A 26,801-nucleotide genomic window follows, 5' to 3' on the forward strand; every position below is an offset into this window, starting at 1 on the left:
TATGCCCCCAGATGTCATTTGGAGCACCATAGGATATTACAAGGGACCACCCCCTTCCCCACTACTTTTGAGGGTCCCTCTCTTCATTATGGCACCCATGGACCTCATTAGGCCTTTTAGAGGGCCTTGGGACATGCATAGATTATTATTTGACCTCTTGAGAGGCTTATCTTTTCATTTATGAGCTAGTTTGGTGGGCTTGTCACCAAAAATTCTGTTATTAGAACATTATTTTATTTTTGGGGCTTATGTAGGCCAAGGAGGCTAATTCGAACTCCTAAGATGTGTATAAATACAAGTGAAGTGAGATCATTTCTTATCATCACTTTGGATTGGATATCCACATTTTTTTCTTAGTGGATGAATTGGAGCTTTATGGATGAGTTTTGACGTGTGGATATTGGCATATCTTCTCTCGGTGCTTCTTTATTGTCAATTGTGAATGGTTGGATATACTCTATTACATGTAAGTACACACATTTTGATGTTATTCTTGTTTACTTTTGTCATATATGTTGGATTGGGATTTCCGCTATTCTAAGGCTAATTGCTGCATGCATTTACTGCTTAATATTGTAGAATTTGTTTCTATTATAGCATTCCTCCAACGTATGGACCATGTAATGTGAGTGGAATATCCTAGGGGTAAAATATGACCTTGACAAGCTTTTCCTCTTGCACATGAAGTATAAAAGTGACAAGGTTGCTTCCTCTTGACCTAGAAGGCAAATTGAAGTAATCTTGAGGCCTCCTTGACTGGAAACCAATAAAAAATACTCTTATTCAACATAGACTCCATTCTCCCAAAGATTAAGGCATTGATCTACCAAGGGCGGTCACTAAAATCCATATTTTCTCACATCCTTCTGGGAATAACCACATTGGGGTGACTAGGGCATCATTTTCTTGACAAGTTAGCCATAAAAAAAAATCGATCTCCTAGAGTCTCCTGTGCTAGCCTTTCCTCTAGCCCTCCTCCAAATATGAAGCCATTTTGACGATGGAGTTGGAAGGAAAGTCAAACCCTAGCTCCGAGTTCAAAACTTTCCCTGCCATCCCCAAGGCTATCACCTTACAGGCTCAAAACAACATCATTGAGTGAAAATTCTTTCTTTGATCCTTCCCCACCTTGTCTAGGGTAAGAATATGATTGATTGTTTCACATCTCCCTCATACCCTAGACTGGGTCCACTTGGCCCCGTGTGGTCCCGCTCCTTCAAAGGACCATTATTCAATAATCGTTCTGGGTACCATTTCTAACAAGGATTTTAGGGTTTGGCAAACTCCTTTACAAAGCCTACTCCCATACACCTACCCCCAAAATTCTCTCTTTCATTCCCTAGAACCTATAATACCTTGCTTAGTGAGCAAGCAAGCTCCATCTTACAAACCTTTCTGGGAAAGGGTTAGTTTGGGTCACTCATATCCATTGGCTTATCATTCATTAGTGACTCCAATACACATTGGGTCTCCTCCCATCGGTGAAAGTCTGTAAATAGAAGGGAGCCTTAGCTGAGGTGACAGTGGGCTAAGTCTCCGTCTATTGCCCTTGGCCTGACATTTGTCCTTTAGGGATTCCCCTTAGGTCCCTTGCTAGCTTGAGTGGTAACAAATCCTGAATTCCATGATTGAACCAAACATATCAACATAAAGTATCATTTGATTTGACATCATGTAGAGGCCAGGACTATTCATCTATAACATTGTTCCACAAATGAGAAAAATGCAGACATCTTCACCAAAGCACTTGGAAGAGAAGTTTGAAAGATTCAAAATGATGCTTGGACTCACAAACACCCGTTTATATTAAGGGGTGGAATGTTAGACACCTAGTCCTTCAAGATCGGGTGAGAATTTTGTAAATATGAAAATTAAGGAAAATTGAAGAGTTAGAATATGAAGAGACTTTCAAATATGAATCCCAAAGGTCACACCTCCTCATATTATATACTCATGTTTACATTAATGCAAATCAACATTTGGGAGTCATTCCTTGGTCTCACACTCTTAATGCCAAAGAACTTTCATTTAACCCATTTTCTAGCAATGTGACCAAGGATTCCTTAAGCACTATATAACAAAACCAACTAGGAAGTAGACTATGCTAAAATCTTCAGTTTTCTTCAAAAAGGATATTCAAAGTCTAACCTAAAGTACAACTAAACACCATGTTGCGATGTAAGGATTGCTACCCAACCAAATGAAGATAATTTTGTCACATTATCAAATCTCGAAAGGTTATCTACATGACAACCTAGGGATTGAATTAAATGACCCCGAAATTTTGTAACAAGTGGCATTCATTTCATTTTTAGAGAGCATAATATTTTTTTCTCATAAAATAGAAGAGGGCAAAGAAAAGAAATTGAAAAGTTGTAACTACTCTTGGAGTAACCAGAATCCCCAAGAAGCAGTTGTCAGTTGTATCTATAAAATGTCCTAAGCTTTGGGAAAGGGGCTTTTTGGGGGATTGTATACTGAAGAAAACTTTGAAATATAATATTAAGAAGCCACGAGGGCCATCAAAGGAAAATATTGGATTTTGACATCTTTTGAAGTTGCTTTTATATGTGCATTAATGGGAACTAGATGGTTTATATGTTGAATTTTCTGTGTTTAGCCAATTAAACAATGTTATCATGGTTCATATTAGAAAAACAATTATCTGCATTCCCTTACTTTTATGCAATATTGTATGTGAATTTTTGGTTCACCCATTGCTAGTGATCTTAAGTAGAATAGACTAGAATATTTTTGATTCATTGCAATTAAATAGTTATTTTCCTTTCTTTCTTTATTTGTTGTGTTGTGTAGATTTCTCCATATCACATAGCATTTGATGACTTCATGCCAAAGAGAACCCCTTTAACTATATATGGGTTTGTCATCCTTGTAAATAAGAATTTTGTCTCAAGCACATAACATTGTCTATATAGAAATATGTTTTCAAAATAAAAGGGTTCACTCAAAAAAGTTCACTAAAGAGGTTCACTTTGGGAATATGATATTTCTCCTAGGTGAGCTATCAATCCAATATGAGCTATGGAGTTCATACTACACCATTGCACCAATGTGAGCCAATGTTTTGACATATATGATTTTTCCAAGGAGAGTTGCAATATTTAGGTTTTCAACATTATGCAAGCTATTGGGTCCTACCATTTATGGGGGATGATTGATAAATAAATGAAGGGAACTTTGCTGGCAAGATAGGAAGTCCTTTCATAGAGATGAATACTAGATTTGACTTGCTTGGGGTTGACATGTAGTTATAGTAATCTCCACAAGAGGTCGTTAGGAAAGTAGTCTCCGCATAGAAGCATAAAGAAAACACTTGAGATAAATGATTGGTGGGTAGCCTTCTTTGATAATATTGAATATTAAAGCATCTAACTCACATGATTGCGACAAGAGGTGCTCTACAAATTGGTATGGAGAAGATGTTGTCCCATAATGCTACATTTAAAAATATTAAAATAATATTTACATTAACTAAATTAAAAAATGTTAATAAAAAAAAATCTTTCAACGTAGGCCATCAGTGAAATATTTCAATGCCCACCTTAATTTCATTTATAACAACTTTCAACTTTTTAGTTCGAAGGAGATGCGTTTTTAGTCCCACATATATATGTAGTTCCTTCACTACTCAATATGGAGTTGACACATGGCGTTTAAAATAATATTGTTATTACAACTGAGTATGAAAGAGATACCTAATTCATTCCCAATTTAACATATTGTTAACATATGACATCTAAAAAAATATTAATAATAAAAATATTTCAATGCTAGTTATAAATAAAATATTTCAATGTCCATATTAAGTACCATAATTTTATATCAACTTTATGCAAAGAGATAAAGTAATTGAAAGTAAAAAATATTTCAATATCACATTTAAATAAAATAATTGAACATCCATGTTAATTAATATATTTTTATATCAGCTTTATGTATATTTATATAAAGAGAGAAAACTAAAATAATAATAATGATGATGATGTTGATAGAGAGAAAAAATGTAAATAAAAATATTTCAATAACATTTAAATATTTGAATATACATGTTAATTAATATATTTCAATTAATTCCAGAGAGAGATTTTAACTATGTATATATTATATACAACAATTGAAAATGCAAAATTTCTTATGACTAAAACATTTTATTGATGTATTGTTCAAAATGAAAGAGATGCATAATTCCTTCCATGTTCACTTTGGCATAGACTTACAACACCAAGAGAATAGTAATTTCTTCTATAAATACCCATAAAATGCTTCCACAAGTTTCTTCATTTTCTAAAGGACATGATGTATACAATTTAATTTGTTTATAAAAAACAATAACGTTAACATTTTCCTTTGTAAGCTATACATATAAATCTCAAGTATTTTTACAACTAAGTAGGATTAACATTGACTACTCATTTTAAGATCTTGGATTCTATCTCCTCCAAGGTTAATCCTTTTGTTTCCGGAACCAAAAAGATGATGAAAAACAAAGCCACTATATCAATTATGCCAAAGATTAAGAAGAGAATTGCTGCACCAAGTAATACCTGCAACAATAACAAAATCATTTATCTACCTTTATTTAAAAAATCCTAAATATTGATGCTAATTAGTCAAAAATAATAATAATAATTGAATTTTTATAAATAAAAGCATTTATTGATTATAATACAAAATTATTAAAAATAAAAATAAAAATAACTATCTAATATAAAAAATAACACAACAATATATCAAATTGTCAACCTTATAAATAATTTAGTAAAATAATTAAAGCTCATCCCCTTTCTCTTGCCATTTTCAAACTAAAACCAAAACCTACATTTTTATGATACATACACTCTTAGCTCTCATACAACTCTCATTAACTTGGTCTTCATAACTACATGTTAGCTCTTATACAACTCTCATTAACTTGGTCTTCATAACTACATGTTGTGAGATAGATATTAACCATCTTCTCTCATAACTCGAACGAAAGACAAAAATTGCTCCATAGCAAGTTCCCACACACAAAACAAGACATAGAGATTGGCAATATATACTGTACATACATACTCAATGACCTAAAGAATATGATGTTCCCATCTAGCACTATTGACACATTGGATTTACCACGTGGATCCTCTCTCAAGCTAACTTGTAATTTGCATTACCTTCTATATGTAGCAGATTAGGTAATGCAATCATATATCAGACATATAATCCTAATCCTAGGAATATGTTTAATCCAAGTGAATAACATATACAAATAATTCGAATATCTAACATTTCACCATCAAAATTTTTGCTATAACAAGTATGGATGCCATCATGATTATCCATGACGTTATCCATGACGGAAATGCATTCCAATTGAATATATCCCTTCAGTACATTTTCTTACTATTGCTCATGATGAAGAAACATATATGCAATAACCAAACAAAAGCAAATAACAAAGTATTGAAAGATAGAACTTTGAATGTACCATTGTCATAGTGCCAATGATAAAACATGTTATAATGTATGGTCAATGTTATAAAAAGCAGGTTGTTATGTATTGTCAATGTTTGTAAATGGACTAGCGTCTGATTATAGATTCCACATTTTCTAGGTGGATCTCTATCTTTCCGAGGGATGTGTCCCATAGCGGGAAAACTTCAGAAAACACGTGTAAATTGTACTGTAATCTCTGTGATGGAAGAGTCCCATGATTATGGATATTACAATGGCTATGCGGATCCTTATGTTGCCAAGAGATGCATCCCCGACCCTTAGAGGTGCGTCTGACCATCCCAAAGATGTATCTCCTCACCATGAGAGACGCATCCTCATCACGAAGTCATTTCTTCCCATCTTACAGTACATGTCCTGGCAGCCCGGACGCCACACCGACTCAAACTTAAGGGACATCTTCTTGAAACAATTCAAAATTTTGATTTTTACAACCTGCTCGCGAGTCTACTCTTAATTAGAAGGTATGATCCATGCCTTTCATGTCTAGCATTTTGATTTAAGGTTTGATTAGCATTTTCCATGCGCTAAGGTCGATTATCACATGCATATTTTCAGAGAAGCGGTAAGAGTTTGAACATTTTACATGGCTAGCAGTAGATATTTAAGAGAACTCCTCAAATTATAACTCCAAACTTCATTTTTCAGCTTTCTTGGCTTATGCTTGTATTTTCATATTTTTAGATTTTCACTTTCAATGTACTTCATTTTCATTTTCACATTATTAAACCATTAATCATTCATTTTAATTTTCACATTATTAAACCATGAATCATATTATTTTATGTTGTAAACTTTTCTGCTTCACATAACTATCAGAGACTATTATTATTATTATCTTTAAAACTATTGTTGTAAAATTTACAATTTTATATGTTAAGTACCTGAATTACCTCTACAGCCTGATTTCAAAAATCAGCATCATTGTTCTTGTACCCATACCCATTCCATTCCCGTTCCCACGTAGCCCGCTAACTTTGGTAGATACTGGTAAAATGTTAGTCCCATATTTTAACAGTTATTTAAATAAAGGTTGTCCAACCCATAAATGTTCAAATATGGACATGCCTTCGTGTATATATATATATTCATGCCATCAACTTCTGTAGTAATACAAATATTTTTGGACTTCGTTTTAACTTTTCTCTTATTGCATTCCCACGTTTATATATGATTGTTTTCTTTCCTAATTATTCTAACATGGTATGAGAGGTCGTCATCTCCCGCATCAAGGCATGTTGTCCCACAAATACTTGCTGCGTAAGGTTGGAATTGTGGTATGAGAGATATAGTCGGAATGTGAAAGCTCGTCGTCTCCCAGATCACTGCGTGTTGTTCTATAAATACATCCGACGAGAGCTTGGGATTATGTGTATTTCATCTTCATCTAAGAATTGTGGATATCTACATATTGCTTTGTCGTAGATTTCCAGGTTAAAGTAAAAACAAAAATTTATGGAGCAATATTCTGAATTATTCTTTCCAAATGGTGCAAGCAATGCCCCTAAAAGAGAGTCGAGAGTAGAAGGAGAATATGATATAAATTCATGCCAGACATGTTGTGAATTCATTGTCTATTTGTGGCAGATGTCATCCATCAATTCAGTTCACTTCCCAGAATTATGATGGTGAACAAGGATTTCTTGGTGATTTTGATATATTTACAACATATGATCTGACTGGAGAGAGGGACCAATAAGTCAACTCCTCTACATTTAACCCAACATACTCACTGGTACCTTTAGGCCAAAGCAACATATATATACATGGTAACCTAATTTGAATATGATGATATTCATATGCTCCCATAGACAAGTATCTCATTCCTACCGATATTATCTTGTCTATAAAATTTTGTATGATTTTACGAAGGACACCACTACTAAGAGAAGAATAAATGATCTCGCTGAAGAATACGATATAAATTTTGTTTGTGGCCCTCCATAATAAAAGCTTAACATGAGAAATGCTGTTAGAGTGGAGGATGATTTTTGTTTTAGAGTTTTTGGGTATAATATGCCAAGATCCATATTGGCTGACTTACTGCAAATACATAGATGAACTAAAAGACAAGTGAAAACAAGCAGATAGAAGCCCAAAATAGAAAAAATACAAGAGAAAGATATGCAAATCACAAAAGAGAGATTGGGATACATCCATGGTTAGTAGTAGACTACACTTGCAAATTTGAATTGTTGGGGAAGAACCTTTCCAAAATGGTAGTTAATTAGCAATATGATTTCAACGATTGATTGACAAAATGATCAGAAGAGAGGGTAAAAAACTTATTTACAAAAGAGATTGAAGTTCTAACTTTAAGCTCAAGCTACCTTCATGGGGTAATTAGGCCCTTTGTTAATACCAAGCATTTTAATTAGGCCTTATCTAACCTACATGGGCCTTTTTTCTTTATCGATAGAACAAAGTATTCAAGAACCTATAGTTGATTTTTGTGTAGCATCAGGAGACATTCCTGCATGTCAAAAGGCCTTCCATGTCAACCAAGGAAAATTATGAAAATAGAAAACAAAAATTTGTACTTTTAGGCTTATGTAGGCCCCAAATGGTCAAGTTGGCCCCACCACAAAAGGGTGTGACCCTTGGTCAAAATCACCCATTTAACAAGTATAAATACACAAGTTGACTTCCATTTTTTTGACCAATATGGATCACACACACTCTCTCTAATATTCTTATTCACACTTGTGATGTCAAGTGGAAAATATGAAGTTTGACAAAGTTATAGAAGCTGCCACTTGACCGAGTTTTGACCTGCTCTGTTGATCGAGAATCTGCCTTTGTTTGACTGAGAATTTGTCCAACCTTGACCATAGAAGAAGGCCGGGTTTGACCGTAGAGAGACACTGTTTGACCACAGGTTGACCATAGTAAGTCAACCACAGGTCTAAGTTGAACATAGGGGTCAACCACAAGTCTGGATTTGACTGCAGGAGACAAGTTGACCAGGACGAAAGTTGACTAATTTTGACTATTTTGAAGGCTTAACCATTGTAACTTGACTAAGCTGGAATTTTGACTAGGTTTGACTGGTGAATAGACTTGGATTTTGGCACAAATTTCTAGAATATTTTTGGAATTGTAGATATTGCTGAAGAACACATTTCTCCTAGAAGAAAACTTGTGTTTTTCCCAAGGTTGGGTTTTCCTAGGGTAAATTTGCTGCCTTTATTGTGTTTGACTGTCTCTTTATGATCCCTACTATTTTCATTGCATTACTGTTGACATTTTCTATGTATAATTGCTATAAGAATTGATTGGAAATCATTAGGAAGTAATTATCAGATCAGAAAATCAATTTCTATATTCATTCTTGTGGAAAATTCAACACATATGACCATAAGCTTATGGCTATGGTTGGTATTCAAATCGGCCTTAATGAAAAGAGGAAAATTAAAATTAAAATTTCATTCAAATTGATCAAAGTCGGTTCCAATGTATAGGGCGACTCAACTAAAGGTCATGCCCCTTGGGCACCACAAAAACTATATAAGTTAGTACTCGGCCTCATTCACTTGGAGACAATTTAGATCATCAATAATATCTTCTACAAGTCTGTTCACACGTGCGAAGGAAGGATGGAGTCTTCTGTCATATCCCCAATAAATAAATTCTGCTAAGATGAATTCCCAATTTTGCAATTTTGACAAATTATTAATATTTGGCTTAGGAGAAAATAATTGGAGGCACAAATTAATTTTGGAGGAAGTAAAGGTGGCCAACATAGGAGAAATGAGAAAATTAAAGAGTTGGTGGGTTGTGTGGGCTGCCCAAGGAGAAAATCGAACTACTTGGAGGAACTCACACCACATGAGGAAAGAAGAAGGAAAGGGGTTCGAACTAGTGGGCCCACAAGGATTAGAAGAGGAAACATCTATTTATAGGAGGAGCAAACTCATTTTTGGGGTTCTTGACTTGCACATTTCACATTTGACAATTTGCTTTAGTTGTTTAGCCAAGTAACTGGTGCTGTTCAGCACAAGGATTTGCAAGGAGAAAATCCCAACTCTCTTTCAGTGAACTTGGAGTGTCAACATAAGGGCCATTTCTGAGTTGACTGGAGAGAAAAATCTTAGCTATTGGGAGCATATTTTATCATAGGTTCAACCTCTGCAATTTTCTAGAGGGTGCAGGAGCAGGAGTTAATGGTGCTTGGGGTAGGAGATTCCCAGGGAATTTCTCCTCAAGAATTTGCAGGAATTTTCTTTGTGTGACGGTGAAGTTTTGGAGCAATTTTCAACGCTGGAGGCCCTTGGCTATAGAGAGAACCAAATTTGTCTACCTAGGGCTTGTGTAGGCGTTTTCTGGGCATAATTTGTAGCAAAGGAATTACTTGGAGCTAGAGGGACTTGAGGGCTGGAGTCTCACTCTCTTTCTAGAAGAATTATATTGTTCATAAAAGGGTTGGCCGAGCCACTGGGAAGATGTGTACGTGCATATAGGTCAATTTCATTGTAGGATGCCATCAGCAGAGCACGGGACATGCTAGACGCTATCCCAGGGACGAAAGCTCTTGCACCTACTAGACCCACTTTTCCTCAGAAGGGGAAGGACATTAGACTTCCATAGAAGGAGTGGACATGGAGAGGGTAACTGGATGATGAGACTAGGAGGGGCCTCAAGAGGAGGAAAATGTGTTTCACCTGCCAAAAACCATGGACATCGGGGCATTGGTGTGCCAAGGATAAGGCCCACTACATCAAGGTATTTTCAGACAGTGAGGTTGAGGAGGAGATAACATAGGACCCAAATACAAGAGATAGCAGACCTCAAGGCACTAGAGGAGGTGGCCCACCACTCCCACTTGCCTAAGGGGCGTTTCTACCCACAAGAGGGGTTATTGCCTCACTTCGGGGAGTTTTAAAGTATTTGACACTGCGGATTCAAGGCACTGTACAAGGGCAGAGAGTATCAGTGCTGGTAGACAGTGGGGCTACCCACAATTTTATTGATGCATAGATGGTTGAAAGGCAAGGCATTCATACAGGGACCTTTGAGGGATTTTCAATGTTGGTGCCCAGGAATAGGACTATGCAGTGCATGAGATATGTTCCCAACATGATGGTGACCATGGGGAACTACTCGATGACAGATCACTTCTTCGTGGTGGATGTTTCAGACACCAATGTGGTGATGGGAGTTCAGTCGTTGTATTCCTTGGGATGTGTCACTACAGAATGGAAGGAGTTTGAGGTGGATTTCATTGGCCTGGACGGGAAGCTGGTGGTGTTGAGAGGTATGCACTCATGTCCACCTCAGACAGTGTCAGCACACAGGATGGAGGCTGATTTGAGGCATTGGGACATAGCGTGCGCAGTGGATCTGCGGATTTCGGAGACGGGTGTGAAAATTTCATCTATCACAGCAACTAGAAATTATTTTTGTAATTGTTAATTTGTTTAACAATTTATTTGCAGTTTGATACAACAAACACCAAATAATTCACACTGTGATTTTCACAAATAAACTGGAGAAGAAAATAGCGTCGGAAACTGAGAAAATTCTAGCACACACATAAAAATTTACACAATTATTTTTGGACAAATGTCCCCAGAAAAACCCAACTTGGGAATACCGGTGCAGCAGATGAGGGTTTTATTATTATGCAGCAGTGACAAATTATGAGTACAATAATCTGGATGCTGAAGTTTGGCTATCTTGCGGAGAAAATACTGGCAAAAATACTGGAGGAAAATTTACCCTCACTTCGGGCAATTCTGGCTCTTGACTATCACTGAAAAGCAAGCCGTCAAACTGGGCCTGCGTAAGTTCTGTGTCACTCTGAAGCTACCTGCTTTGGGTGCTGCCCAAATTGACTGTTATTCAAGCTGTCCTGCCTGTTGCTAGCTGGGAAAATTCTTCTTCAACACTCTGGGACTCCTTCCTGACCTGTGGAACGAAAGACGTCTTCCCCTCTCAGGAAATCGAACTACCTTCTGAGGCTTTTGCACTATGACTGCATAGCCTCCTGAAGAAACTTCAGCCTCTTTGCAAATGCACTCACTGGATCTGGAAAACTAAGAACTTCCTCCAGCCTCACTGTCCCTACCCCTCATTGTCTCTTCTTCAATCTTTTGGCTCTTCAACAATTGCTGCAACTCTCTGAAAAAGGATCTGCTAAGGAAATCAAATTACAGAAGTGTTTTCTCCATCACCACATTGATCCCTTATATCTTCCTGTTGGAACTCCAATGACCAAGATTAAATCTTAATCGATGGTTCAGATCATTTCTGGATCAATTCGTGTGAGGTTCTAGACTATTCTCACCCTGACTTAATTAATTATGATTAATTAACCAGTTTTCCTAAGTTTAGACTTGGGAAACATTAAAAAAATAGGTTAATAATCTAATTAAGTCATCTCTAAGTGGAATTTCCAGAAACGATTTCTCTAATTAAGTCATCTCTAATATGGGTTTTGGATATCTTATGCATTCTAGCCTCTCCACCAAATTTCGTGGCTAGAACACATTCGATGTTACATAAAATAACACTTCCTCTTAGCAAGGACTGTGTTCTCTCTAGTGCTGCACATCTTGCCACAACACCCTATCTTTGTATTATCTCTTGTCACGCTGCTAATGTTTAGCCACACTGCCCACCAAACATTGTGCAATTCTGATGCTGCATCTGCACTACAACTACCTCTGATCTGTTGCCACTGCAACTGCAACTGCAATTGAGAAGCATCCAAAATACTGAATCATCTGTTTTCAATATGATGCATCTGTCTCTCGAGTCTTTGACTACTACTAGCATCTGCATTGTCACTGAAGACTCTATATTGTTGCCAAATCTGCATTAAACCACCTTCTCTGCTATTAACACTGCATCGCGCTCCTTAGCATTTGACTGCTACTAGTCTGTAATTGTCACTCTGGTACTCATTGCATCAACTGCCACTGATCCATCCTGCTACTGAATACTGTGGGCCCCCCCGTAGCCAAGTAATGATCCATGAGGTGTACTCAAGGACCCTACCCATCTTTTTAGCTCTCTGGGGCTACAACACCAAATCACCCCACCTCACTCCTGGAGGTATATCTGTGAACATCGCAAAATCTTCCTCCAACCCGGAGGACAACGTATCTATCTCAGCATGTGTTGTCGTCTAGTCCTGCTTCTCTTGTTTGCCCTTCTTCCTGAGAGGACACTGGGTACTATAGTGGCCAAACTTTCCACACCTAAAGCACTTTACCTTAGATAGGTCTTCTTCTTCTACTCCCCTTGCCCCTGACTGGGACCCTTCGATGCAAGAGCCACATTCTCCTCCTCCTTCACACTTTTTGATCCATTGCTAATGTTGCCACTTGTAGAGTTCTTTAATAGAGCTTGCCTAAACTCCTCTTGCTGCAAATCGACCCATATCCTGTCCCATCTTGGCAAAGTGTCTCTGCCCAATATACTTTGGACAAACACTTGCCAATCCTCCGAGACAATGTTTAGTACTAATCGCACTAGCTCTGATAGTTGAGGCGCTGCACAACAACTGCAAGTTGATCTCGGACCTCCTGAATCGTTGTGAGGAAAGGATCTATGCCTTCTCCCTTCTGCATCCTTATGCATCTCAGTTTTCTTCTAAAAACATCTTTTGTTGCTCGGACATACCTTTATATAGCATGGAGAGAGCTACCCACATCTCTCTGGCTTTACCTTTATCTGCCAGATGTGAGACTATATAGTCTCAGACTCCATCCAAGATCAACCGCTTCGTCCTTGCCATTTCCTTCATGTATTCTTTGAGCTAATCTACATCCTGGGGAACTGCTACCACATTATCTATGTAGGATTTTAGGCCAATTCATCTAAAAGGAAGGACATTCTAGCCTTACAGATGACATAGTTGGAAGCTCCATCCAACCTATTATGATCTCTAAGACCTATTGTGGCCATCTCCGATCTGTTGAAAATTCTCTCTTTCCCTCTACTTGGATGCTACTCTGCTACTTGCACTCCCTCCTAGAATGTGTGGATCTGTTAGCTGCTACTGCCAATCTGCCTAGAAAAATCGAACTTCTGAGACTCGAAGTTCCCTGAGAGAAATTTTCCCTCTGCTGTGTGTGCTTTTCTCTTCCACCTGACATTGATTTTGCTGCTACAAAACCCTTTGCGTCCAACCAAGGAATATGCTCAACGATAATATGAGATGCAAGTGCTCCCTCTGACTGTTGGAATCACTATCGTGGGCAACTCGAATTTTTTTCCAACCTGCAACTGAAAATCAAATTTTTGCCTTAGCTATTCAACCCGCCTGCCAATGAATTGCGCTTCCTCTACGAATTTCGGCCTGCTGCTCCCTCTAAGCAGCGAAATTCTCCGGCCTACTGCTCCCATTGAGTAACGAAATTCTCTCCTTCGCTTCTGAGCTTATCGACTGATCACTCATGCTCTAATACCATGTGAAAATTTCATCTATCACAACGACTGGAAATTATTTTTCTAATTGTTAATTTGTTTAATAATTTATTTGCAGTTTGCTATGACAAACACCAAATAATTCACTGTGATTTTCACAAAGAAACTACGAAAGAAAATAGCATTGGAAACTAAGAAAATTCTAGAACACCCACAAAAATCTACACAGTTAATTTTGGACAAATGTCCTCGGAAAAATCCAACTTGGGAAAATCGGTGTGGCAGATGAGGGTTTTATTATTATGCAGTAGTGAGAAATTCTAAGTACAATAATCTGGATGTCAAAATCTAGCTATCTTGTAGAGAAAACACTGGCAAAAATACTAGAGGGAAATTTACCCTCACTCAGGGCAATTCCAGCGCTCGACTGTCACTGAAAAGCAAGTCGTCCAATTGGGTCTGCACAAGCTCTACATCACTTTGAAGCTGCCTGCTTTGCGTGCTGCCCGAATTGACTGCTATTCAAGCCATCCTGCCTACTGCTGGTTGGGAAAATTCATCTCCGACACTCTAGGACTCCTTCCCAACCTTTTGAAGTGAAGACGTCTTCGCCTCTCAGCAAATCGAATTGCATTCTGAGGCTTCTGCGTTAGGACTGCGCAACCTCTTGGGGAAACTTTGGCCTCTCTGCAAATGCACTTGCTGGATGGAAAACTTCCTCTAGCCTCACTATCCCTACCCTTCACCGTCTCTGCTTCGATCTCTGGCTCTCTAGCAACTGTTGCTAATCTCTGGAAATAGATTTGCCAAGAAAATCGAACTGCAGAAGTGTTTTCTCCATCACCGCATCAATCCCTTCTTATATCTTCTTTTTGGGACTGTTATGCTTTCCTTAGTGGTTTCCTTTGCCTATTCATTTAGGACCTCTGAAATCGACTCATTTTGACTTGTTTAGACAATTATTAGACCTAGGAAAGAAAAATTTCAAGCTTGGTTAAGGTTAGTTTTGCATGTTTCAAGCAAATTCGCCCCATCGCTCTTTTTGTTTTGAGACAGAGCGACCCAGCGCACCTGTCCTTCTCTGTAAGCGTGATGATTTGTATTGGCTGCAATAGATTGCCTGCAATGATCCTGTAAAGCGCAAAAAATTGCATTTTCCTTGCCTTGCTATAAGTGTGTTTTGTTTGCAGTGATTTCCTGTGTCTCTGATCTGTTTAAAGTCTCTGTAAAGCCAATAATTGTTTGGAATTAAGTTTGATTGCCTTTTGATAGGAGTTTGCTTCATTTTTGCTTCTTCTTGTAAATTAGGGTTTGTGATCATTTGGCTTGGTTATTGATTTGTTAAAAGACTTTCATGTTACAGTTCTAATATGTGTGACTGTTTTTTATTCAATAATCTAGTCATATTTCATTTTTCATTGCATTGAAAATTGAAAAAGAAAAAAATGATTTCTTCATGCATTATGGCTTTGGATCTTTGCATTGAAATAGTGAAAGTTGATGATCTTGTTTGCTGCATCATTGTTTAGAACTTCTTCCCTTTTTCAAATATGTCTTCATCGAATGGAAAATAGTTATTTATCATGCTAGTTGCATTCTAGGAGTTCTCGCTTTATCAATTAAAATTTATCAAGTGAGTTCAGGTGAGTTGAGCCATGAACATTAAATTTATCAACATGAAAATTTATCAATTAACCTAAGGAGCATTTGGAACATTAACGACAAATTTAGTGGTCTACGCTAGAAGATGTGTTATGACGTTGTTAAATGTAGGAGCTGTCGTTACTTGTCAGCGTTACATTCCAGGGATGGTTGTTGGTTTTCCATGTACATCAAAGTATATTAGAACGTTCTTCCATGTACCTTTTGGTATATAGGACGACACTCCACATACAATGAGTATATTAGAATGCTCCCATTGTACGGTTATGCATTAGACAACACTACTACGGACTGCGTTTCCACATACCTTCAGGCTAAGTCACACGACATGAGGACATGAGACACGGAGGACACATAAATACGAGTATTCGACATGAGACGCAGCGACCCCAGAAACAAGACACGAGGGACACGTTTTATATATATATATATATATATATTAAAAAATACTGAAATATAGTGATTGATCCATATAGATATGAATCTTGATGATATCTATTTAGTATTTAGTATACACTATTTACTATTTAGTAATTTACTAGTTAGTTTATTAATCTACAACATCAATGATGTTCACAATTCAATGTTCATTGTTCATGTTATAATTTTTGTTATTAACTTCAAACAAGTTTGACATGTTCAAACTTCACATAAGGTAGTTTATGAACTATAAATCTATATCTGTTCAAACTTCATTGTTGACCAGAGCCTTAATCGAGCTTTCCCTCGCTTTAGACCTAGAAGGTGTAGTGAGCAATGAGCACATGACAGGGAGCTCGGATTTTTATTTCAACACACGTTCTATACGTGGTCGCTCGTGTATAATTAAGTTGATTTTCGTAGGCTATAACACAACTTACAAGAAATTTAAGTGCTCCAAACTCTCAACAAAGCATGCGAATGCTCGTCTCCTACATCTCCAAGTCCAGGTCGATGTGAAGTTGTGAGAATTGCGCTTGAATCTAATGGAATTCCTCACACTGCACAACAAATTGGATTCCAGTGACGAGCAAACTCAACTTCGGTGGCGAACAATGACAAAAAAAACCCAAAAATAAACCATGTTGTAGGTTTTAAATGTCATTTTTCATGGGACACATGTCCTAAGAACCAAAAACATTAGGGCATGTTTTCGACACATCCAAAACACGTGTCTCGATTGGAGGAAACAAAGAAAAACGTTTTCGACACGTTTTAGGGCAGTTTTCGTGTCCGACACATGAAATACAGGACACGAGACCTTGAGGGACGTGTCCTATGACTTAGCCTTCAGGTATATTTTGGAAATCCCCAATAGGTTGCACACCTGCCATAGGTAACCGAGTCGAGCGCCTTGTTAATTGTGATACACCGAACACAACATTCAGAGAGATTGCCTGCACATACTTAATCGTTTATTACAGTTCACAGTGACTTGGTAAACCCTTTTGCCTAGTTACCCCTTTTTGTTTTATTAGTGTTTTTAATTTCTAAAATCAATTAAATAACCATGGAATAACACCCTCGTTGTTCACGTAGAATGCAAATATTTCCTCCTCTACCTCCAGAGGCAACCCCTGGTCATCGTAAGAACAAGAAAACACAAACCACCGAACTCGGTACATCAGTAATTAGCCCATCTGGAATGACCTTCAAAATTAATCAACCAAAATTATCACTTCCTACCAAACCCAAAATTATATCTTTCGAAACTGGTGAACTTGAAGCAGTTGAAACCAAAGTTGTTGAGACCAGTGTTGAAAATATCGACATCAACAAAATATCGGCGAGGGTCCAGAAAACATATTATCGGCAATATCGGCGAAAATATCAGCAAGCATAAAAAATGCATAATATATTCTTTTTTTTTTTTCAGATTTCTAAACATATAAAGCAAAAACAACATGAACTAAACACATTGGCACATAAATATGAAGAAAGCACTGATATATATGATGTCAAATAGAAATGATACATCAAACTTCAAAGGCGATACCAAATCCTGCTGATCCCTGATAATTGTCCAATCTCAAACAAAATAACATGACATATCCTGCTAATCCCTGATAATTGTCCAATCAAGGACTTAAACAAAATAACATCACATATATAAAACTTTAAAAGTATTTCATTATCATGAGTTATAAACTTACATGTAGCAAAAGTTGCAAAACAAATAAAACTAGCAACTATCTATCTGAGACCATTGGTCTCTCCCTAACAACTTTCTTTCTGTCTTGTTCAGCAATTGCTTCAAGAGCTTTTTGTATAACCTCTGCACTAGAAACCATACAAGGCATTACATCTGCATCATGTCTAGGAAGTCTAGCTAGATGGTATTTCAATCGTGTAACCCCTCTTGACATCTTGGTCCCACACAATTTGCATGATATATATGTCCGATTTTCCCCACCAACAACCTCCCCATACTCCCAAAATGGGTCCAAGGCTTTGGCATAGTTGACATTTGTAGTGAACTAATTCAAATGTAGGGCACAAAAAAAACAAAAAATTGGCATTAAACCCCCCAACACAAAAAATAGTAAGTAATAACCACCTCATTTAAAAAAATTACTACATTATTTGCATTTTGCAATGTGAATGAAAAATGGCAATAAGAGGGTGCATAAGAAAGTTGAAAAAAAAAATGAAGCTTGCTGTCCAAATATGGAGAAATCCCTTGCATTGGCTCATGGGCATGAAAATCATAGCAAATGGAAAAAAAACAAAGAAATAAAATGTTGGTAGGCAAAGAGGCAAGCAAGCATAACCCTAAATCTATGAAAAAATCATTAACATAGGGGTTTTTAAGAACATACATGTTAATGGAAGAAACGAAGTTTGTCTCACTGTTCTTCAATCTTTGATTCACAAAAAAATCTTAGTTGGTAGTGATAATCGTTGTTTGATCCTCAAACCCTCCTTGACAACCACAACAAAACTCTTCCCCTTCCTTCTCCAACACTTAGAAACAGAAATGAAGGAAGAAAAACGATTTCCCTTTTTCTAGCCGCGGCATAACACGCCCGGCGATATTTTTTGTTGTCTCGCAATATTTTGCTGAGATATCGGCGATATCTTGGAAATATTGCAATATTTTTGGGAGCCAAAATATCGCGATATTGTTGGGAGCCAAAATATCGCGATATTTCCAATATTTGGCGATATATCACCGATATTATCATCACTGGTTGAGACATTAGAACTTGAAGTCATAGAACATGAATTTGTAGATTCAAAGATCTTACAACTTGAGGAACCACATATAACTGAACCAATTACTTCAGGAACTCATTCTTCCATTTCTCTACCTTTATCTCAATTAGAATGTAATGTTCCAAACTAGGAAAAACAATGATATGCAAAGCAAAAATAAATACAACACCATAAATTTCAAACATTCAACATATACTCATAAAAACTCCAGAAGTAAGAACCAACTGAGTCATTTTATTAATCAATTGGAGCAAGTACAATAGTGTGGAAGGAGTGTTTTAGGATATTCCGACACATAGGATATAGTTAAGTTCAACTTGGTCTAGCATAGAGTTAGGTTAGAGTTAGGTAAAGTGTGTTTCTTTACCGTTGTACATTTTGTAACTTACAATCCGACGGTCACGATATGTAGTGATCCGACGGTTCACTCTCACCTCGGTATTACCGACACTTGATCCGTGGCTTGACACCCGATTGGTCCATGAGTTCTATTTAAAGCGCATGGAGGGTCATTGTTCGGGTAATCCGTGCATGAGAGAAGCTTATGTAAATTTTCATTCTTTGATTAATAAATTGTCTGTACCCACGTTGGGACAGGCCGTGGACTGTTTCCCTCCTTGCACTCTGAGGGTTTTAACCACGTCAAAAATACTGGTGTATTGATTTGAGATCTGGTTGTGAGCGGTGTCCTTTTGGTATTCTTTCTGAGGAACTTACCCTGTAAATTCCTACATGGTATCAGAGCTATTTGAGGGCCGCGTCCGTTGGTGATCCAAATCTGAAGCCGGTAGAACTGCATGCGGCTGTCGTTTCCTAGATCTGCTGTTTCTGACTGCTTTCGGGCCGAGAGGACTGCTCTGTTGCGTTCGGAGCATCTGTTTCAGTGAGGAACCCCTTTCGTTTCACGCGAAAAGGTTTCCGGTAGCCCTAGCTGCGTCATTTTTCAGATCGGGAGGTATAGTGTTTTTTTTTGCAGTTTACTGTCATTTTCTCTCTGCTTATTTCGGTTTCGGTTATTTAGCCTTTTTTTTCCCGGATCTATACCTTTCATTTCTGCGTATGCTCTTTGCCCTGCGACTCTGTGCGATCTGGGCAAATCAGAAACAGAAAGAAAGGATTTTTCTCATGCGTATGCTCTTTTCCCTGCACCTTAGTGTGATCTTGGAAAATCAGAAACATTGAGAAAAATATTTAGTTTTTCGGTTAAAAGCTAACTTTGAGATTTTTTTTTTAAAAATTCTAGTTTTTTGGCTAAAGCTAACTTCGAGCCGTAAGGTTCGTTTTTCTTTGCATATTCGTGTTGGGTTTTGTGTTTTGTGTTTTGTAGGGAAAAGAGCTTTCCCAAGGCAAGCACGCAAATCGAGGCCCCCCCCCCCCCCCTCTCTCTCTCTCTCTCTCTCTCAAAATATTTTGTATAGATCAATTGGTTCAAAGACTTTTTAAGAGAGTAGAGGTCTTGGGTTCAAGTCTCCATTTTGTGGGGGCGGATTTTTTCATTCCCGCACATTCGCGCACTTTGCCGGCAACGTCAACAATTTTTTTTTCAAAAAGCCATAACTTCTTCATCCGAAGCCTTTTTCAGAGCCGTTTTTTTTAAAACCGCCTATTTTTCGAGATCTATCCATTGGACCACTTACTTTCAGCATCTTCAGCTTCAGTTTTTTTTTCAAAAAATGGAAAGTCCATGCCAAGTCATTCTTGACAGCACTAACTACTTCCAATGGGTAGCCTACATGGGAGATTTACTTAGAAGTAAAGGTCTCTTCAGAATAGCCACAGACCAAGAGAAGAAACCCAAAGATGAAGACAAGGCCGAAAAATGGGAAAATAGACAAGATCAAGCACGTGGTTTGATAGGAATGTCTGTTTCTCCTGATCTTAGATTCCACATTGCAGAAATTGAAACTCCTCATGAAGCATTAGAAAAACTTGCTAAAGTTTTTGGGATTAAAAATGAAATTAGAGCCCATCAACTTGAAAATGAGTTGCTTACTTTGGATCCTAATAATTTTTCTTGCATTGAAGATTTCTTGTCCAAATTCAAGACCCTTAGATATCTCTTGGAAGGTGTTTAAGTTAAGAAAGAAGATGGTAACCTTATTTATTCCATCCTTACTAAGTTGGGACCAGCCTACTCTGTATTTGTTTCCACTTTCCATTCTAAGGGAAGCTTTCATTTGTCAAGGCAAAGACTACAAACCCCTTCCTTTGACTCCTTTTGTGATTCCTTAATAAGAGAACAAGAAAAACTCTTACACCTTGGTCTTCTTAATCTTGGAAACTCTTCCTCGAAAGCGTTAGCCGCCCAGCAGCAACCAAATTCAAAGAATCCTAAGAAGTCTTATCCTCAAAGAATGGTCCTAAACCAACTCAGCCTCAAGAATGAAAGATCATTTCAGCAAAATGACAAGACCAATAAAAACAAATGGAAGAAGACTGATAGACATTGTAACTTTTGTAATCGAGATGGCCACTTAGAATCTAAATGCTTTAAGAAGATGGAAGCCTTGGAAGCCGCAATGAAGAAACATAACATCCATGTGGAGCCTACTTCAACTTCAACTTCCGGAATGGCACTTTCTGCATGTCATTGTCAATCATCTCAGTCTGGTTATGCATTAAATGTATCTTCTTCTTCTTCTCATTCTCATGAGTGGCTCATTGATTCTGGAGCCTCTTGTCACATGGCCAAAAACCAAGCCATGTTTTCTTCTTTAAATGATTGTAACACCAAAAATATATATGTTGGTGATGATAGATCTCTTAATGTTGTAGGGACTGGAACTGTTCATCTAGACAATGGTCAGTTTAATGATGTATTATGTGTTCCAACCTTATCCTGCAACCTTCTATCTGTCTATCAGATAACTCATTCAGGTGAAGGTAAAATTGTTGAATTTTCACCTCATGATGTTGTAATCAAGGATCTAAAAGATCCTAAACAGATTCTAGCTACTGGTCTTGCTGATGATTCCAAAAGGTTGTATAAGTTTCACAACTTTGGGTCATCCCATCTTCCCTCAGTATTTGTTGCTCATAATGATGAAGTGAGCAAACTTTGGCATGAGCGATTTGGTCACTTAAACTATCGCTCCCTTCAGCATCTATGTAAAGAAAATATGGTGACAGGTCTTCCTATGGTATCTTGCAGAGATGGTGTTTGTTCCGGATGTGTACTCGGAAAACATCATCGGGACAGTTTTGACAAACGTGCCTCTTGGCACGCCTCAGCCCCTTTACAGCTTGTGCACAGTGATTTATGTGGTCCTCTTCCTGTTGCTTCATTCTCTGGCTGCAAGTACTTCTTAACTTTCATTGATGATTTCTCAGACGCACTTGGGTATACTTCTTAAAACTCAAGAGCGAAGTATTTAACACTTTTTGGCCTTCAAAGCCTTTGTTGAAAAACAATCTGGACATCAAATTCTTAAGCTAAGAACTGATAATGGTGGAGAATATGTTAAAAACACATTCATCAACTTTTGCACCGAAAATGGAATTCAAATGCAACATACTGTTCCATACACTCCACAACAAAATGGTGTAGCTGAAAGGAAAAATCGCACCTTAAAGGAAATGGCTAATTGTATGCTGCAATCTAAAGGACTCAGTCTTAGTTTTTGGGCCGAAGCAATTAATTGTGCAAATTATATAATCAATCGCACTCCTACTAAGGTTCTAGAGAATATCACTCCAGAAGAAGCTTGGAGTTCCATTAAACCAGATGTAAGTCACTTTCGTGTGTTTGGAAGTGAAGCATGGGCCCATATTCCAGATGAAAAGCATAAAGCTTTAGAACCTAAGAGTGAGAAATGTACTTTTGTTGGATATTCTGAAGATGTAAAAGGTTATAGACTTATTCCATTTAAGTCCAAAAATGTTATCATTAGAAGAGATGTAAAATTTGATGAAAATAAATCGGCCTGCGAGCCTAGTCCGGCGGATGTGCCACCTCTTCCTATCTCTTCTACTTTTGAAAACATTTCTTCTTCTGATGATGAAAGCGAGGATGATAATCCTCCCCCACCTTCTCAGGATCCTCAACTTCCAAGATGGGTCCGTGCTACTCGGGATGCAGCAGGTGATCTTGCCGGTGATCCTACAGATCAGCGACGTACACGTTCTCAGTTTGAAAGAGCCTCTTCTTTACTGGCTCAAGCTCCAGTAAATCATGATCCTGACACTTTTGCAGAAGCTTCAGGCCATCCACATTGGAAGCAGCTATGAATGAAGAATATCATTCATTGATGACAAATGATACATGGGATCTTGTTCCTCTACCAAAGGGACGCAAACTTGTTAGATGTAAATGGGTTTACAGAACCAAGTATGGACCAGATGGGAAAGTTGATAAACATAAAGCTCGTCTAGTTGCTAAGGGCTTTTCACAGGTTGAAGGCATTGACTACACTGAAACCTTCTCCCCTGTTGCCAAAATGAACTCTATCCGCCTTGTTCTTTCCCTTGCTGCCTCTTTAAAATGGGAAGTCCATCAAATGGATGTTAAATCTGCCTTCTTGCATGGGGACTTGCAGGAAGAAATCTATATGGAACAACCCATTGGCTTCATACAAACAGACTCCAGCCTTGTTTGTCGACTTAAGAAATCCCTTTATGGCCTCAAGCAAGCTCCTCGGGCTTGGTATGCCAAAATGGATAGCTTTCTTTTAGAATCTGGCTTTTCTAGGTGTCATTCTGACAATACTGTCTACACCAAGAAAGTGGGCAACTCTCTTATCATCCTTGTTCTTTATGTTGATGATCTTATTCTTACTGGTAGTGATCCCAACCTTATAAACCATGTGAAGTCCACCTTAAAAGAAATTTGAAATGACAGACTTAGGACACTTACACTATTTTCTCGGTCTTCAAGTCTTGCAATCCCAAGAAGGTATTTTCCTTTCCCAGTCCAAGTATGCTTGTGATATTCTTCGTCATTTTCACATGGAAGACTGTAAGCCAGCCCCTTCTCCCTTTCAGTCTGGAGTCAAACTTTCAGTCTCTTGTACTTCTCCTGAAGTTGATGCTACCTTATACCGTCAACTTGTCGGAAAACTCTTGTATTTAACCCATACTCGTCCTGATCTTTCCTTTGCTGTTGGCCTTGTTGCTCGTTTTATGCAAAACCCCCGTGAAAGTCATTGGAAAGCAGCTAAAAGAATACTTCGTTATGTTCGAGGTACAGTACAGTTTGGGATTCATTACAGTGCCAAAGCAGCTCCTCTGTTAGTTGGTTTCACTGATTCTGATTGGGCTGGTGACCCTGATGATCGGAAGTCTACTGCCGGTTATGTCTTCACTCTTGGTTCAGGACCTATTACATGGGCTTGTAAGAAACAGGCTGCCATTTCTCTTTCGTCAGCAGAAGCAGAGTATCGTGGTGCCGTGGAAGCTAGTAAGGAAGCCTTGTGGCTTCGTCAGATCCTATCAGAGTTTGGCTTTGAGCAGCAGCATCCAACCACACTTTGTGTGATAATCAAAGTGCCATTCAGCTATGCAAAGATCCAGTCCAGCATCAACGCAGCAAACACATTGAACTACACATGCACTTCATCAGAAAGCTCATTCATGACCATGTTCTTGAAGTGCAATATTGTCCAACAGATGATCAGGTTGCAGACATCTTCACAAAGGCTCTCACAGAGGCGAAGTTCACTAAACTTCGATATATGCTTGGAGTTCAGGAAGTTGTCACTAAGGGGGATAGGCTCTAGTGCCTCCTTCCTTCTCCTATTGTGTCATATTTGTAAATCCTTCAATCCTATCCCAAGTTGTTCTTAAGGGGGGATGTTAGGATATTCCGACACATAGGATATAGTTAAGTTCAACTTGGTCTAGTATAGAGTTAGGTAGAGTTAGGTAAAGTGTGTTTCTTTACCGTTGTACATTTTGTAACTTACAATCTGACGGTCACGATATGTAGTGATCCGACGGTTCACTCTCACCTCGGTATTACCGACACTTGATCCGTGGCTTGACACCCGATTGGTCCATGAGTTCTATTTAAAGCGCATGGAGGGTCATTGTTCGGGTAATCCGTGCATGAGAGAAGCTTATGTAAATTTGGCATTCTTTGATTAATAAATTGTCTGTACCCACGTTGGGACAGGCCGTGGACTGTTTCCCTCCTTGCACTCTGAGGGTTTTAACCACGTCAAAAATACTGGACAGTATTGACAAAGATCTGGTTGTGAGCGGTGTCCTTTTGGTATTCTTTCTGAGGAACTTACCCTGTAAATTCCTAACTTTCATTGATGATTTCTCTAGACGCACTTGGGTATACTTCTTAAAACTCAAGAGCGAAGTATTTAGCATTTTTTTGGCCTTCAAAGCATTTGTTGAAAAACAATCTGGACATCAAATTCTTAAGCTAAGAACTGATAATGGTGGAGAATATGTTAAAAACGCATTCATCAACTTTGCACCGAAAATGGAATTCAAATGCAACATACTGTTCCATACACTCCACAACAAAATGGTGTAGCTGAAAGGAAAAATCGCACCTTAAAGGAAATGGCTAATTTGTATGCTGCAATCTAAAGGACTCAGTCTTAGTTTTTGGGCCGAAGCAATTAATTGTGCAAATTATATAAATCAATCGCACTCCTACTAAGGTTCTAGAGAATATCACTCCAGAAGAAGCTTGGAGTTCCATTAAACCAGATGTAAGTCACTTTCGTGTGTTTGGAAGTGAAGCATGGGCCCATATTCCAGATGAAAAGCATAAAGCTTTAGAACCTAAGAGTGAAAATGTACTTTTGTTGGATATTCTGAAGATGTAAAAGGTTATAGACTTATTCCATTTAAGTCCAAAAATGTTATCATTAGAAGAGATGTAAAATTTGATGAAAATAAATCGGCCTGCGAGCCTAGTCCGGCGGATGTGCCACCTCTTCCTATCTCTTCTATCTTTGAAAACATTTCTTCTTCTGATGATGAAAGCGAGGATGATAATCCTCCCCCACCTTCTCAGGATCCTCAACTTCCAAGATGGGTCCATGCTACTCGGGATGCAGCAGGTGATCTTGCCGGTGATCCTACAGATCAGCGACGTACACGTTCTCAATTTGAAAGAGCCTCTTCTTTACTGGCTCAAGCTCCAGTAAATCATGATCCTGACACTTTTGCAGAAGCTTCAGGCAATCCACATTGGGAAGCAGCTATGAATGAAGAATATCATTCAATGATGACAAATGATACATGGGATCTTGTTCCTCTACCAAAGGGACGCAAACTTGTTAGATGCAAATGGGTTTACAGAACCAAGTATGGACCAGATGGGAAAGTTGATAAACATAAGGCTCGTCTAGTTGCTAAGGGCTTTTCACAGGTTGAAGGCATTGACTACACTGAAACCTTCTCTCCAGTTGCCAAAATGAACTCTATCTGCCTTGTTCTTTCCCTTGCTGCCTCTTTAAAATGGGAAGTCCATCAAATGGATGTTAAATCTGCCTTCTTGCATGGGGACTTGCAGGAAGAAATCTATATGGAGCAACCCATTGGCTTCATACAAACAGACTCCAGCCTCGTTTGTCGACTTAAGAAATCCCTTTATGGCCTCAAACAAGCTCCTCGGGCTTGTATGCCAAAATGGATAGCTTTCTTTTAGAATATGGCTTTTCTAGGTGTCATTCTGACAATACTGTCTACACCAAGAAAGTGGGCAACTCTCTTATCATCCTTGTTCTTTATGTTGATGATCTTATTCTTACTGGTAGTGATCCCAACCTTATAAACATGTGAAGTCCAGCCTTAAAAAGAAATTTGAAATGACAGACTTAGGACACTTACACTATTTTCTCGGTCTTCAAGTCTTGCAATCCCAAGAAGGTATTTTCCTTTCCCAGTCCAAGTATGCTTGTGATATTCTTCGTCATTTTCACATGGAAGACTGTAAGCCAGCCCCTTCTCCCTTTCAGTCTGGAGTCAAACTTTCAGTCTCTTGTACTTCTCCTGAAGTTGATGCTACCTTATACCGTCAACTTGTCGGAAAACTCTTGTATTTAACCCATACTCGTCCTGATCTTTCCTTTGCTGTTGGCCTTGTTGCTCGTTTT

General features: G+C 38.2%; 1 protein-coding gene across 1 annotated transcript in view; it reads right to left on the minus strand.

Annotated features, from left to right (window-relative positions):
• Nucleotides 1-4,234: 4,234 nt before the first annotated feature.
• LOC149234360 (D-xylose-proton symporter-like 2) overlaps nt 4,235-26,801 on the minus strand; it is a 301,095-nt gene continuing 278,528 nt past the window's right edge. Inside the window, exon 4 of the mRNA XM_089371808.1 lies at nt 4,235-4,565. Coding sequence (XP_089227934.1) covers nt 4,431-4,565 — 135 coding nt within the window. The 3' untranslated portion in view covers nt 4,235-4,430. The remainder of the gene's footprint in view (nt 4,566-26,801) is intronic.

Source organism: Pinus tabuliformis, chromosome 8 (assembly GCF_031772625.1).
Source record: "Pinus tabuliformis cultivar Carrire ecotype Pingquan chromosome 8, CPIR1, whole genome shotgun sequence".
Classification (NCBI taxonomy): domain Eukaryota; kingdom Viridiplantae; phylum Streptophyta; class Pinopsida; order Pinales; family Pinaceae; genus Pinus; species Pinus tabuliformis.